At 46.4% G+C, this 15,882-nt stretch overlaps 1 protein-coding gene across 1 annotated transcript in view; it reads left to right on the top strand.

The window, feature by feature from the left end:
* Positions 1 to 15,882, top strand: part of lrp2a (low density lipoprotein receptor-related protein 2a) — a gene marked incomplete at both ends in the record, with an annotated part of 77,334 nt that overhangs the window by 48,357 nt on the left and 13,095 nt on the right. Inside the window, 22 exons of the mRNA XM_084162688.1 lie at positions 57 to 222; positions 391 to 549; positions 4,906 to 5,195; positions 5,417 to 5,617; positions 5,861 to 5,887; positions 5,999 to 6,037; positions 6,137 to 6,379; positions 6,836 to 6,961; positions 7,154 to 7,273; positions 8,021 to 8,152; positions 8,640 to 8,841; positions 8,992 to 9,287; positions 9,449 to 10,115; positions 10,232 to 10,402; positions 10,489 to 10,712; positions 10,925 to 11,102; positions 11,226 to 11,422; positions 11,612 to 11,857; positions 12,059 to 12,187; positions 13,188 to 13,307; positions 15,133 to 15,249; positions 15,667 to 15,783. Coding sequence (XP_084018814.1) covers positions 57 to 222; positions 391 to 549; positions 4,906 to 5,195; positions 5,417 to 5,617; positions 5,861 to 5,887; positions 5,999 to 6,037; positions 6,137 to 6,379; positions 6,836 to 6,961; positions 7,154 to 7,273; positions 8,021 to 8,152; positions 8,640 to 8,841; positions 8,992 to 9,287; positions 9,449 to 10,115; positions 10,232 to 10,402; positions 10,489 to 10,712; positions 10,925 to 11,102; positions 11,226 to 11,422; positions 11,612 to 11,857; positions 12,059 to 12,187; positions 13,188 to 13,307; positions 15,133 to 15,249; positions 15,667 to 15,783 — 4,167 coding nt within the window. The remainder of the gene's footprint in view (positions 1 to 56; positions 223 to 390; positions 550 to 4,905; positions 5,196 to 5,416; positions 5,618 to 5,860; positions 5,888 to 5,998; positions 6,038 to 6,136; positions 6,380 to 6,835; positions 6,962 to 7,153; positions 7,274 to 8,020; positions 8,153 to 8,639; positions 8,842 to 8,991; positions 9,288 to 9,448; positions 10,116 to 10,231; positions 10,403 to 10,488; positions 10,713 to 10,924; positions 11,103 to 11,225; positions 11,423 to 11,611; positions 11,858 to 12,058; positions 12,188 to 13,187; positions 13,308 to 15,132; positions 15,250 to 15,666; positions 15,784 to 15,882) is intronic.

The raw sequence follows: 15,882 nt of genomic DNA, 5'->3' as shown, positions 1-15,882 counted from the left end.
TATTTGCTTATTGCAGTACTTTTCTACATTAAGTGTTGTGTTTTGTGTTTTTGCAGATCTAGGAGCTCCTGATGGTATTGCCTATGACTGGATCAATAAAAGGATTTACTACAGTGACTACATCAACCAGTCTATCAGCTCCATGGCAGTGGACGGGACTCAGAGATCCATCATCGCCCGTGTGCCCCGGCCTAGAGCCATAATGCTGGATCCTTGCAGGGGGTAAGACTGGCCAGAAATGCCAAGAATGCTAATACCGTTTCACTCCTTCTGTTATGATAGCAAGAGCTCTCACTCAGTATCTTCAATAGATATTCAGCATGTGTTGAATGTGCACTGTACCATCATTGATTAACAATGGGAAAGCTTGTCTTCTTCCATGTCACACAGATATATGTACTGGACAGACTGGGGGACGAATGCGAAGATTGAACGTGCTACTTTGGGAGGGAACTTCAGGACAGAGATTGTAAACAGTAGTCTGGTGTGGCCCAATGGACTGACCCTGGACTATGAAGAGCAGAGACTGTACTGGGCAGACGCCAGCCTGTAAGACCCTCTTATAATACTAAACTCAGCAAAAAAAGAAACGTCCTCTCACTGTCAGCTGCATTTATTTTCAGCAATGTGTAAATATTTGTATGAACATAACAAGATTCAACAACTGAGACATAAACTGAACAGGTTCCACAGACATGTGACTAACAGAAATGGAATAATGTGTCTCTGAACAAAGGGGGGGTCAAAATCAAAAGTAACAGTCAGTATCTGGTGTGGCCACCAGCTGCATTAAGTACTGCAGTGCATCTCCTCCTCATGGACTGCACCAGATTTGCCATTTCTTGCTGTGAGATGTTACCCCACTCTTCCACCAAGGCACCTGCAAGTTCCCGGACATTTCTGGGGGGAATGGCCCTAGCCCTCACCCTCCGATCCAACAGGTCCCAGACGTGCTCAATGGGATTGAGATCCGTGCTCTTCGCTGGCCATGGCAGAACACTGACATTCCTGTCTTGCAGGAAATCACACACAGAACGATCAGTATGTCTGGTGGAATTGTCATGCTGGAGGGTCATGTCAGGAAGAGCCTGCAGGAAGGGTACCACATGAGGGAGGAGGATGTCTTCCCTGTAACGCACAGCGTTGAGATTGCCTGCAATGACAACAAGCTCAGTCCGATGATGCTGTGACACACCGCCCCCAGACCATGACGGACCCTCCACCTCCAAATCGATCCCGCTCCACAGTACAGGCCTCGGTGTAACGCTCAATCCTTCGACGATAAACGCGAATCCGACCATCACCCCTGGTGAGACAAAACCGCGACTCGTCAGTGAAGAGCACTTTTTGCCAGTCCTGTCTGGTCCAGTGACAGTGGGTTTGTGCCCATAGGCGACGTTGTTGCCGGTGATGTCTGGTGAGGACCTGCCTTACAACAGGCCTACAAGCCCTCAGTCCAGCCTCTCTCAGCGAATTGCGGACAGTCTGAGCACTGATGGAGGGATTGTGCGTTCCTGGTGTAACTCTGGTAGTTATTGTTGCCATCCTGTACCTGTCCCGCAGGTGTGATGTTCAGATGTACCGATCCTGTGCAGGTGTTGTTACACGTGGTCTGCCACTGTGAGGACGATCAGCTGTCCGTCCTGTCTCCCTGTAGCGCTGTCTTAGGCTTCTCACAGTACGGACATTGCAATTTATTGCCCTGGCCACATCTGCAGTCCTCATGCTTCCTTGCAGCATGCGTAAGGCACATTCACGCAGATGAGCAGGGACCCTGGGTATCTTTCTTTTGGTATTTTTTCAGAGTCAGTAGAAAGGCCTCTTTAGTGTCCTAAGTTTTCATAACTGTGACCTTAATTGCCTACCGTCTGTAAGCTGTTAGTGTCTTAACGACCGTTCCACAGGTGCATGTTCATTAATTGTTTATGGCTCATTGAACAAGCATGGGAAACAGTGTTTAAACCAGGGGTGTCAAACGTCCGGCCCGCATCAGGCCCGCAAACGGGTTTAATCCGGCCGGCGAGATGATTTAAAAAATAAAAAATAAAAATAAAATAATTATAATTATAATAATTTTGTAAAGTATAAAAATGCGCTGCAATTTTTCAATAAAATAAACTGCTGTTCCAATTGCGTCCACTGGATGGCGCAATAGCAATTGTGTTAAGCAAGCAAACTGTTTATACCGGGGCAGAGCAAGTAGGTCAAGCACGTGCAGCCAATGAGCTACTTTGTTTTGCCCGCGATATTTATTACGGCTTCTACTTTTAACATTATGTGCTTTGGCACCCTCATTGCCCCAATATGTCTCTGTCAAAAAAGAGAAAAGTGGACGCAGAGTGCAGAGTGTTCCAAGAAAAATGGTCATCCTATTTATGCTGAAAGAATATAACCTTCGTCGCCACTATGTGAGTCTTCATGCCGACAAATATGACAACTTTCAAGGACAGCGGAGATGAGAGAAGGTGAATGAACTGTTGGCGGGTCTGAAGAAACAGCAGTCTGTTTACTCACAGCCGAGACATCAGTGACGCTGCAGTGAAAGCTAGCTACCTCATTGCTAATGAAATCGCAGTGGCTTCAAAACCATTTAGTGAGGGTGAATTTGTAAAAACATGCATGATGAAGGCAGCGGAGATTGTGTGCCCTGAAAAGCGGCAGGCTTTTGTAAATATCAGCCTGACAAGAAACACAGTTGCAGACAGGATTTCCGATCTTTCAGTGGATTTGGACAGCCAGTTGAAGCAAAAAGTAAAGTCATTTATTGCGTTTTCGGTTGCAATTGATGAAAGCACGGACATTACAGATGTTGCACAACTGGCCATTTTCATCCGCGGAGTTGATGACACATTGACCATCACCGAGGAGTTCGTGGAGTTGGTGCCGATGACAGATACAACGACAGCAGCTGATATTTTTACCGCACTCGTCGGCGCGCTGGACAGGGTCGGAGTGGACTGGTCCCGCGCTGTCAGCCTGGCTACAGATGGTGCGCCCTCAATGATCGGGAAAAAAGCAGGCGTTGTGACAAAGTTCAGAGAGAAAGTGCAATCTGCAAATGGAGGACGTGATTTTTTGACTTTTCACTGTATTTTGCACCAGGAGGCTTTGTGTTGCAAGTCATTAAAGATGGATAACGTCATGAGGGTGGTCATCCAAACTGTTAATTTCATCCGATCCAAAAGCCTGAATCACCGTCAGTTTGACAGCCTTCTCAGAGAGAAAGACCACATCTATGGCCTGCCATACCACACTGAGGTAAGATGGTTAAGCCGAGGTGCTGTGCTGAGGCGTTTCTTTGATTTACGAGAAGAAATTGAACAGTTCATGGAAGAAAAGGGCAAACCAGTGTTAGAATTTCATTCCGCAGAATGGATGCAGGACCTTGCATTTATGGTGGATGTTACAGATCACCTGAATAACTTGAACAAACAGCTGCAAGGGCGCAACAAAGTTGTCACGCAGTATTATGACAGCATACGTTCTTTCAAGTTGAAGCTGTCATTGTGGGAGACGCAACTTGCCGGTGGTGATGCAGCTCACTTCCCCTGTCTGAAAAATGTGTGCGCGACCCAACATGTGGCAGACATGAAGCGGTTCAAAGATAAAATAACGGGACTGTTACGGGAGTTTGAGCAATGCTTTCAGATTTATGTTTATATGTTTTTATGTTGATGTGCTATTGTTTTTAATTGATTTTATTTTATTTGTATATTTAACCTATTCTTGACTCTGTGGTTCTTGCACTTGTTTGGGGAACAGGATTTCATTATTTTTATCTACATTTCTGCCTGAGAAATGACACCCTGATATAGTTCTGTGATCTGTGATATACTTCTGTGAATCACTGAGGCATTGTGTGTTTGTGTGTTCTTTGTCCTCAGAACTTTCAAATAACTTGAGGTGTATTATGATTAATAGTGATGTTGTGCTTTTGGACACTGTCCTCAGGCTCCAGCTTTATGTTTATATGTTTTTATGTTGATGTGCTATTGTTTTTAATTGATTTTATTTTATTTGTATATTTAACCTATTCTTGACTCTGTGGTTCTTGCACTTGTTTGGGGAACAGGATTTCATTATTTTTATCTACATTTCTGCCTGAGAAATGACACCCTGATATAGTTCTGTGATATACTTCTGTGAATCACTGAGGCATTGTGTGTTTGTGTGTTCTTTGTCCTCAGAACTTTCAAATAACTTGAGGTGTTTTATGATTAATAGTGATGTTGTGCTTTTGGACACTGTCCTCAGGCTCCAGCTTTATGTTTATATGTTGATGTGCTATTGTTTTTAATTGATTTTATTTTATTTGTATATTTAACCTATTCTTGACTCTGTGGTTCTTGCACTTGTTTGGGGAACAGGATTTCATTATTTGTATCTACATTTCTGCCTGAGAAATGACACCCTGATATAGTTCTGTGATCTGTGAAACAGTTCTGTTAATCACTGAGGCATTGTGTGTTTGTGTGTTCTTTTTCTTTAGAATTTTCAAATAAACTTGACGTGTTTTATGATTAATAGTGATGTTGTGCTTGTACTATTTTGGACACACTGTCCTCAGGCTCCAGCTTTATGTTGTATGTTGATCGTATTAAAACAAAGAAAACAATCTGAAGTTGTTGTTTTTAAGTTATATATACCATGATTTTTCCGGTCCGGCCCACTTGGGAATAGATTTTCCTCCATGTGGCCCCTGAGCTAAAATGAGTTTGACACCCCTGGTTTAAACCCTTTACAATGAAGATCTGTGAAGTTATTTGGAATTTTACGAATTATCTTTGAAAGACAGGGTCCTGAAAAAGGGAAGTTTCTTTTTTTGCTGAGTTTACATTCTTCTCACAAGTCAATCGTTGTCATTTCATGTTGATGCTAATGATATGTGCTGGTTTTGGTTATCAGACAGAAGATTGAGCGCTGCTCTCTCACTGGGGCCAATCGGGAGGTCATCGTCAGCACAGCCATTTACCCATTCGCCATGACCATGTATGGCCAGTACATCTACTGGACTGACTGGAACACACGCAGTATCTACCGGGCTAACAAGCACGATGGGTCTGACCAGAGGGTGATGACCCAGAACCTTCCATCCAGGCCCATGGACGTCCATGTGCTGGCCAGCAACAAGCAGCAACAGTGCAACAGCCCATGTCAGAAGTTCAACGGAGGCTGCAGTCACATCTGTACCCCAGGTACTAGAAGTTAGGCCCTGTTTTAACCCTCAAGTTTCCTGATCAAATAGAAGCAGACTGTAATTTCTTAGCTAAATGTCGGAGTTGGACCAAACTTCCATTGAAAATGTGATCTTCTCTAGCATCCTATTGTTTTGGTGTTGTAATGTTGTTTTGGGATGGTGTGAGTTAGGCTGTCGTACGCATCCGTCTGATGCCTGCCCCCCTGTCCCACTCTGCAGGGCCCCAGGGTGCTGAGTGTCGGTGTCCCTCAGAGGGTCGCTGGTACCTGGCCGACAACAAGCACTGTATCCCTGACAACGGGACCCGCTGCCAGGCAGGCCAGTTCACCTGTATGAATGGACGCTGTATCCGTGCTCAGTGGAAGTGTGACAATGACAACGACTGTGGGGACGGAAGCGACGAACTGGAGAGAGTCTGTGGTATGGTGCTCAGTGGCCACAAATAGTGCCTGTTTTGTTGAATCATATTTGTTTGTCTCGTCTATCTAGAAATATCTTGTAGTGGGATGATTTTGCATGTCTTGAATATGGTTGTGATTACAGCTAATTATGATTGATTTATCACTACACATGCTCTGTCCTTCACTCTGAACTATTCTTAACTGTCTCTAACATGCTGCCTCTAACCAGCTTTCTGTTTTCACTGCAACAACCATTTTTCAGGATCTAAGAAGGATTTCCAACCTTTCGGTGTGTATGCTTGCAGTTCACTAATCTAATGTAGCTATTTAGTGATGCTTGTTTTTTTCTACTGACCCCATCCTAAACTAATGAATACATGTACTTATATCTTGCATGCAGTCCAAGTGCAAATGGCAGCAGCATTTATTGCCTTGTCAGGTAAAGCCCGCCTCCATATTGTACACCCGTCCATCTTCACCTGCTCTCCCTATCCGTTGGCTAGAGCTCTGATGATGTTGTATCTGGTTTGATTGACAGCCTTCCACACCTGCGAGCCCACTGTGTTCACCTGTGGGAACGGTCGCTGTGTGCCCTACCACTACCGCTGTGACCACTACAACGACTGTGGGGACAACAGTGATGAGGTAGGCTGCCTGTTCAGGTCGTGCGACCCCAACACTGAGTTCCCCTGCAACAACGGACGCTGCATCGCCAAGGACTACATCTGCAACGGCATCAACAACTGTTATGACAACGGCACCTCGGACGAACAAAACTGCCGTAAGTCCTCAAAACAACACTTGGTTACAAATCTAAAGTAAAAAGATTAGTTCATGAAGATTAGATAAGTTTCTGTGTGGTAAGTAACTAAAATATATAGTAAAATATATACTAAATTATAAACATGGTGGTTCGAGCCCTGAATGCTGATTGGCTGACAGCCATGGTATATCAGACCGTATACCACGGGTATGACAAAACATTTATTTTTACTGCTCTAATTACATTGGTAACCAGTTTATAATAGCAATAAGGCACCTCAGGGGTTTGTGGTAAATGGCCAATATACCACGGCTAAGGGCTGTATCCAGGCACTCCTCATTGCGTCGGGTATAAGAACAGCCCTTAGCCGTGGTATATTGGCCATATACCACACCCCCTTAGGCCTTATTGCTTAAATATATACTAAAATATATACACTAGACAATAACACATCCTCTTCTTGTTGTATCTCAGCGGAGCGAACATGTCAGCCAGAACACACCAAGTGTACATCCACCAACATCTGCATCCCTCGCTCCTACCTGTGTGATGGGGACAATGACTGTGGGGACATGAGTGACGAGAGCCCTACACACTGCAGTGAGTCCCCTAGGCCTGGTCTGTACAGTAAGGGTACGTCCAAAATGGCACCCTATTCCCTTATATAGTGCATATAGTCCCTTATATAGTGCATATAGGGAATAGGATGCCATTTTGGATGCACCCTAACTGGGTTTTGAGAGGAGAGTGACCCCTAAATGACCATATGCATGTCTCTTTTTCCTCTTCCAGCCACCTCCACGTGTGCCCAGAACGAGTTCCGCTGCTCCAGTGGTCGCTGTATCCCAGCCCACTGGTACTGTGATGGGGGTACCGACTGTGCTGACGGCTCTGATGAGCCTTCCTCCTGCAGTACGTACCACAGCTCTCCTTCACTCACTATGCTAAGCAAGAGAGATTCAACTAGGTTTTCAGAATGGAGTCATTATTAATTTGTTCTCCTGAGTTGAAGAGTCGGTGAATGATTAGTTTATTTTCTGTATGTGTGTGTGTGTGTGTGCGTGTGTGTGTGTGTGTGCGTGTGTGTGTGCGTGTGTGTGTGTGTGCGTGTGTGTGTGTGTGTGCGCGTGTGTGTGTGTGTGCGTGTGTGTGCGTGTGTGTGTGTGTGTGTGTGTGCGTGTGTGTGCGTGTGTGTGTGCGTGTGTGTGCGCGTGTGTGTGTGTGCGTGCTGTTGATGATGTGTCAGTAGTGTATGCCTTTGTTAGTGATGTGGCCAGTCAGTCAGTCCAGCCTCCCACTGTCTGACACATTCCTCCCTACTGACGCCCACTAGTCTCCTCTGACAAACACAGCCCCTCCCCTTTGCTGTCTTCCTTTTGTCCAAGGGTAATTACACAGCCTCACTTTATCTTGTGTTTCAATAGAATACAATAGATTGGAATGTGGAGGAGATGCCATTACTATTTTGATAGCTTTACTTGTTTAATTTGGGTTCAGATATGCATTACCTGTTGTCATTAGTAGTTGAGGTCAATTAGGACATGCAAAGGAAGTTTAAAGTAACTTACATATTTGTATTTAGAGGACAATAGTAGTATTATAGTATTCTAATTGTAATCAATTTTTGCTTGGTTTGCTGTGACCTTTGATTCCCTGCAGCCACCCTGGTGAGAACCTGCAACACTGACCAGTTCCCCTGTGACGACGGCAGGTGCATCGCTTTCTCCTGGATCTGCGACGGGGACAATGATTGTGGAGACATGAGTGACGAGGACCAGAGACACAACTGTGGTGAGTGTGAATTCTTCTCCTCTCTACCTCCCCTCTCTCTCTGTCAGGAATCAGACACTGAGGGATCAGGATACATGCTGGGATTTTGGGGGGTGGATACTGGCTCTTGTTTAAGGTCTCCGGCCAGAGTCCAAGAAGCTCACATTCCTGATTTCCCCTGCCTCACTCATTACTTTGTGCCTGTCTCAGCTCCCTGGCTCAGGGTGGAACTAAACTATTATGTCATCCCTCACCAATGTGGTCTCTGACAATAAGGAGCCTGGAGCGGATAGCTTCAGCGCACCACGGGCCTCGGCAGGAGTCTCACTTCAAACAATGGGGCTCAATCACATTAGATGGATAGGAAACTGAAGTCACAGCTAGAGGTCCTGAAATACACTTAGGAATGTTTGGACCGTGAGAAATTTCAGGTCCAGTCTCGGAGTCTTCATAATCTTGAAACTTCTCTAATGTGGTGTCATTTTCCTGCTCCCCTCTGTTGTTTTAGACAACCGCACATGCTCAGTCTTGGAGTTTACCTGTGTGAATAACCAAGCGCCACAGCGGAAGTGCATCCCTCGTGATTGGGTGTGTGACGGTGATGCGGACTGTGCGGACGCATTGGACGAGCATCAGAACTGCACACGCCAATCGTGTGGCGTCAATGAGTTCACCTGCAGCAATGGCCTCTGCATACGCAGCTCCTACAGGTTTGACAACTTGGACATAACTGAGACATAACAATGACATTTTAAATTGTTCTGTAGATGATGAGACTACAGTGTGAATGTGGGGACTGGGCAGCAGCACCACCTGGTGTACAGGGAAGCACACTGAGTGACTGATTTATTTGATGGCAGGTGTGACCGGAGGAATGACTGTGGTGACAGCAGTGACGAGCAGGGCTGCACCTACCAGCCGTGTCAGCAGCACCAGTTCACCTGTCAAAATGGACGCTGTGTGTCCCGCGACTTCATCTGTGATGGGGACAACGACTGCGGGGACGAGTCCGATGAGCTTGACCACCTGTGCCGCACGCCACCGCCCACGTGCCCCCCCGGGCAGTTCAGGTGTGACAACGGACACTGTGTCCCCCTCTTCAACGTGTGTGACCGGACCGACGACTGCTCAGACAACAGTGACGAGAAGGGCTGTGGTGAGTGCATGATATCTTACAAGCAATAAAACATATTAAGTTCAATATAAAAACATAAACTACAACGCCAATATAGCCATTTAGTATCACAGAGCAGCAGTGTGGTGTTGGATTTATAGTCAATCTCCTCTAATACCTGTTCCCTCTTGTCCTGCATGCAGGTATAAATGAATGCACCGACCCCTCCATGCACCACTGTGACCACAACTGCACTGACACACCCACCAGCTTCATCTGCACCTGTCGCCCCGGCTACCGGCTCATGTCCGACAACAAGACCTGCGACGACATCAACGAGTGTGCGGAGACGCCCAGTGTGTGTAGTCAGGTGTGTGAGAACATGGTGGGCTCCTACATGTGTAAATGTGCCCCCGGGTTCCTACGGGAACCGGATGGCCGCAGCTGTCGTCAGAACAGCAACATTACGCCATACCTCATCTTCAGTAACCGCTATTATCTTCGTAACCTGTCCACGGAAGGAGAGGCTTACTCCCTCATCCTGCAGGGCCTGACCAGCGTGGTGGCCATGGACTTTGACCGCGTGAACAAGAAGTTCTACTGGATTGACGTTAGCCGCAGGGTGATTGAGCGGATGTTCTATAACGGCAGTAACAGGGAAGTGGTGGTGAACGGGGTGCTCCATGGAGAGGGCCTGGCGGTCGACTGGGTGGCCAGGAAACTCTACTGGGTGGACAGCTTCCTGGACTGTCTCAAAGTGTCCGAACTGGACGGGCGCTTTGTGAAGAAACTGGCTGAACACTGTGTGGATGCCAATAACACATACTGCTTTGAAAACCCCAGGGCGCTCGTTCTGCATCCCAAATATGGGTGAGTAAATCTAATCACTAATTATTATATGGTCATAATTAAGAATAGTTTATTTATTCTTGTTTCATTTGATAAGCCAGGACTTTAGTAACCTAAACCTATTTGATCCCTGTCAGATATGTCTACTGGACGGATTGGGGGGACAAAGCCTTCATAGGCCGTGTTGGAATGGACGGCACCAACAAGACAGCAATCATCACCACTAAGATCGAGTGGCCCAATGGGGTCACTATCGACTACAGCAATGACAAGCTCTACTGGTCAGATGCCCATCTCAACTACATTGAGTAAGACCATGCTTCATATTGCCATACAGTCTTGCTTTGTTTCCAAAATGCCTAAAGGCCTGTAATCCTACTCCTCTTCTCCTCAGGTTCTCAGACCTGGAGGGACATCACAGACACACCGTGTATGACGGGATACTGCCCCATCCGTTTGCCCTGACTGTGTTTGAGGAGACCGTGTACTGGACTGACTGGAACACCCGTACAGTGGAGAAAGGCAACAAATACGACGGATCCGGACGCCAGTCTCTGGTCAACACCACACACAGACCGTTCGACATCCACGTGTGCCATCCCTATAGGCAGCCCATAGGTCAGTCTCAGTCTAGGAGACAGTAATCTGAGTATCCTCTTCTCCTGGATCAACATCCATTCCTCCACACTCAGATTGCTATCACTTCATTATCCTGACGTTTCCTGCCTGTTAGATCCATTCAAGTGTTTACATTAACACAATGCCGTGCCTGTGTTTGCCCAGCTGCACTGAATGCCTGACTGATTCTCTGACCCCCTCTCTCCCCCCAGTGAGCAACCCCTGTGCAGTGAACAATGGAGGCTGCTCCCACCTGTGTCTGCTCCGCGACGGGGGGCGGGGTCACACCTGTGAATGCCCCGACCACTTCCTGACTTTACAGCTGGGAGGCATGGCTCGCTGCCTGCCCATGTGCACCAGCACCCAGTACAGATGTGCGGATAATGAGCGGTGAGTGGGAGTTCACCTCAGAGTTCTAATACGATACACACATTCTTTGTTTTATATGTCCTCTTTGTTTTAATTGAGGCATTGGTGAGCCCTGAACAGTATTGCCCTTCCTCCCCTCCACAGCTGCATCCCCATCTGGTGGAAGTGTGACGGCCAGAGGGACTGCAGAGACGGCTCTGATGAGCCCTCCACCTGCCCCAGTCGCCACTGCCAACTGGGCCAGTTCCAGTGCAATGATGGAAACTGCACCAGCCCCCACTTCCTGTGCAACAGCAACCAGGACTGCCATGATAGCTCTGATGAAGATCCTGTGCTGTGTGGTGGGTGGCATTTAGCTCAGTTATTTCTGTTTTCAGAGAACAATCTGAGCATGTATGAAACATTCTTTGTAATTGTATTATTAAATTGTTGATTTTGCATGATCTGTGTCTCTTTGTTGTTAAATACCAGGTATCGATTAATGTACTTCAGTAGGGTGTTTAAACTGAATTGACTGTTTGTCTGTGCAGCCACTCATCAGTGCGAGACCCACCAGTGGCAGTGCACCAATAAGAGGTGCATCCCCGAAGCGTGGCAGTGTGACGGGGAGGACGACTGTGTTGACGGCTCTGACGAGGAGCCCACCCACTGCTCCAGCAGGACCTGCCGGCCCGGACAGTTCAAGTGCCGTAACGGACGCTGCATCCCCCAGAACTGGAAGTGTGACATGGACGACGACTGTGGCGACAACTCTGACGAGCCCCTGGAAGAGTGCAGTGAGTGACGCGCACAACATTACACACAGGGAATCACGTGGTGAAATCACACCCAGTTAACTATAAGGCTTGAGTGTGATTGCCACACTGAGCTGCTGAGATCTGTTCATCCTAAACTATGTGATAGTGGTTTGCTCCCACCAGGTATGATTGAAACACTTCGTCTTTGTTATTGACTTCCTTGATGTGGTCTATTTACAGTGGGGCCTTCTTATCGCTGTGACAACCACACCCAGTTTGACTGCAGGACCAACTACCGCTGTGTGCCACTGTGGTCTGTGTGCAACGGTCACAACGATTGCAGGGACAACAGTGATGAGCAGAGCTGTGGTGAGTCCACTTAAACACCAGCATCCTGACATAAATCAACCAATGGTGCAAACCCACAGTGCTGAATATTTGAGTCTTTGTATGAGGTAACAATGTGTGTTGAGAGTGAATGAAGAGTTATTAGCAGAACATTACATAGTGGGACAGCAGGAGGTAGTGATGGAGATGTTCTCACCGCCTGCTCTATTCACCTCCCCATGAGAGAACTCTCTGGATTCATGGCCTGTGTGCGTGCGTACGTACGTGTGTGTGAGAGAGTGTGCGTCTGCCTGCGTGCGCGTGTGTATGGGGAAAGGTTCACACTGCGCTCTTTGTACTGTGCCCCGATTCCACATAGCAGCAGCCCTTGCCCTCCCATCTCTTATCAGAGGCCCTCACTCCATTAGTGCCATCCCCGCGCTAGAGGGGAGATCTGTGCTAATCTCTGTTAGAGAATGCAGCTAGCGGCCGGGCCAGGTGAAGAGCAAGGAGGGCCTGGATCCACTATCTTTCAAACCGCCGGCGCTGTGTGGAAGAGACAGTTCAGTTCTACTCTCCTCCTCTCCTGTCCTCTCCTATAGACCTGGCATAACTCAGAGCTCAGCCACTTCAGGCATGCTGCACTCCCCACTGCATGATGAGCTCTGCTTTAATTAAAAAACCAGAGGGCACCTCTCAGTTCAGCTCTGTGGTCTAGTAGTTATCATCGACGCTATATTAAATAGTAGGAGGCACATAGTCTGACAGTGTCTTGTAGTACCAATGGTTGGTTGTAGCTGTAACGGCATAAGTGTCTTGTAATTTGGTCGAAAAGAGGAGAAGTAACATCGCTGTAATGAACCGTTGATTTTTCAGCAAGGTAAAAATGAACTATATGTGTTTGCACCAGTGCAATGTTTGGCCGAAAAACATGAAAGAAAAAAGAAAAGGATGAGAAGGATAAGAAGTTAAGCTGAAGTGTAAATGCAGGTATGTGTTTAGCATCGTCTTCTGTCTCTTATCTCCTGTCCATGTGTTTCAGAGGAGATTACCTGTGACCCTCTGGGGGACTTCCGCTGTGACAACCACCAGTGTGTCCCTCTGCGCTGGAGGTGTGACGGGGACAACGACTGTGGGGACAGCTCGGATGAGCGTGCCTGCAGTGAGTTCTACAGTACATCTACCCACCATCACTGTCTAGTACTGTATCTACACTGAACAGAAATATAAACGCAACATGTAAAGTGTTGGTCCCATGTTTCATGAGCTGAAATAAAAGATCCCAGAAATGTTCCATACTCACAAAAAGCTTATTGCTCTAAAATGTTGTGCACACATTTGTTTACATCTCTGTTAGTGAGCATTTCTACTTTGTCAAGATAATCCATCCACCTGACAGGTGTGGCATATCAAGAAGCTGATTAAACAGCATGATCATTACACAGGTGCACCTTGTGCTGGGGACAGTAAAAGACCACTCTAAAATGTGCAGTTTTGTCACCAACACAATGCCACAGATGTCTCAAGTTTTGAGGGAGTGTGCAATTCGCATGCAGACTGCAGGAATGTCCACCAAAGCTGTTGCCAGATAATTGAATGTTCATTTCTATACCATAAGCCGCCTCCAATGTTGTTTTAGAGCATTTGGCAGTACTTTCCAACCTGTCTCACAACCGCAGACCACATGTATGGCGTCGTGTGGGCAAGTGGTTTGCTGATGTCAATGTTGTGAGCGGAGTGCCCCATGGCAGCGGTGGGGTTATGGAATGGGCAGGTGTAAGCTACAGACAATGAACACAATTGCATTTTATCGATGGCAATTTGAATGCACAGAAATACCGTGACGAGAGCCTGAGGCCCATTGTGAGGCCCATTTCTTTTAAGGTACAGTATATTTTACCAACAGATGCATATCTGTATTCCCAGTCATGTGAAATCCATAGATTAGGGCCTAATGAATTTATTTCAATTGACTGATTTCCTCATATAAACTGTAACTCAGTCAAATCTTTGAAATGTGCATGTTGCGTTTATATTTTTCTTCAGTATACTTAACACCTTAACCTTAGATCACCTGGCTGGCTCGCATTGGGACTTCTACACCGAGCCTTCATGGGCTGGTTGCACAAGTTGGGCATAACTAGGTCGTAATTCTATCTCATCCATTTAAGCCCAACATTTTAAAGTCCAACTGGTACAACCAGCCCTATGCGTCTGCTTAGCAGTTATGGGCTAACTCAGACAACTCAAAAGGCTGGATACTTATAGTCATGGTTTTGGTGAGACTGAGCGATTCTAATGGGGTATTCCAGTGTAGCTCAGACACAGTGAGTCAACCAGATTAAATAGGGGTGTTGATGGCAAAGAATGGACCTGTTAAGATAACAGTGTTCTTGTAAAAGACAACACTCCTGTCTTCGAAGCAGTGTTATGTGAGGCGGGCTTATCAGCTGCTAGAGAAACAGCTTGTCCTCAGCATGTCAGACGGAGGGAGTGAGTGAGGGAGTCGGCCACCTCGGCTCTGGAGAATTTAAACAAGTCTGAGAACATGCCAGCTAATGAGGATAATGTCTATGCTTCAAAGAACAACTAATGTCTCGCGCAAAATCACTGTGTTGTATGATGAAATTTGCTATGATGCTTCTTGTTGCAATCCCGGTTATGTATCGTGAGAGAACACCTCCAGTGAATTCCATCATGAACTCACCACAGAAAAATGATTGCATGATTGGTCGGGTGCTTGATAATGTACAAAAGTCATAGCTATTGCAATAACCCAATTGAGGGAATAGAGCTATAGTATTTATCAAAGCAGTGGCTGTTTTGTATGGAAAATAGTAAACAATCACAGAATAATGTAGTAATACTGTGACACCCTCTGTCAGCTGTGTCTACATCGTGTTTGTTTGGACTGTGGCAATGATGACTAATTTAGTATTCTTGTGTGCGGTGATAATTCTTTAGTTCCCCTCTCTGTGTTCCCCCAGGCCCGCGTGTGTGCTCCGAGAGCGAGTTTCGCTGCGATAATCTGCACTGCATTCCCGACCGCTGGGTCTGTGACCATGACAACGACTGTGAGGACAACTCGGATGAAAGGGACTGTGGTGAGTGGAGGCTTTGTTTTGCCGCTGTCTTGGCTTATTCATGTGTGAGGGAATACAGCACTAAGCAAAGAGGCATTAAAACTTCACCTTTTTAAGGCACAGGATACACAGAAAGTACCACCAGGATAAATTTACTTAGCTTACTGGAAAACATGGCGTTCCTTCTTCTCTTGCCCATTTATACTGGTCAGATTGTGAATTCAAATTCATTCTAGATGTTTATTTACAGTAGTCATGAAAACAAGGTCAGAATCTGAGATACCTCAGTACTTGGCATGACTGTAAATGAGTGAAGTGTATGGAGTGATATTAGTGCCAACTGAAATAGAATTTGAATTCCAAAAGTGAATTTGAATACAAATGGGTTCATTAATACCTATTAATTATGAGTTGTGTGCTGGCATGGCTGTGCTGCAGAGCTGCGGACCTGTCACCCGGGCTACTTCCAGTGTGGCAGTGGCCACTGCATCGCCGACCGCTTCAAATGTGACGGCAACGCCGACTGCCTGGACTACACTGACGAGATATCATGTCGTAAGTGTTAGATGTTATCATAAATGTGTCTATGGGCTGACATCAAATACAATAATCCCAGTGAGCAAAACTGGTTAAAAATACGTAATTTCAACGGCA

Source organism: Coregonus lavaretus (assembly GCF_964263955.1).
Source record: "Coregonus lavaretus genome assembly, chromosome: 5".
Classification (NCBI taxonomy): Eukaryota; Metazoa; Chordata; class Actinopteri; order Salmoniformes; family Salmonidae; genus Coregonus; species Coregonus lavaretus.
The sequence above is the reverse complement of the archived record's forward strand: the minus strand, read 5'-3'. Positions and strand labels throughout refer to the sequence as shown.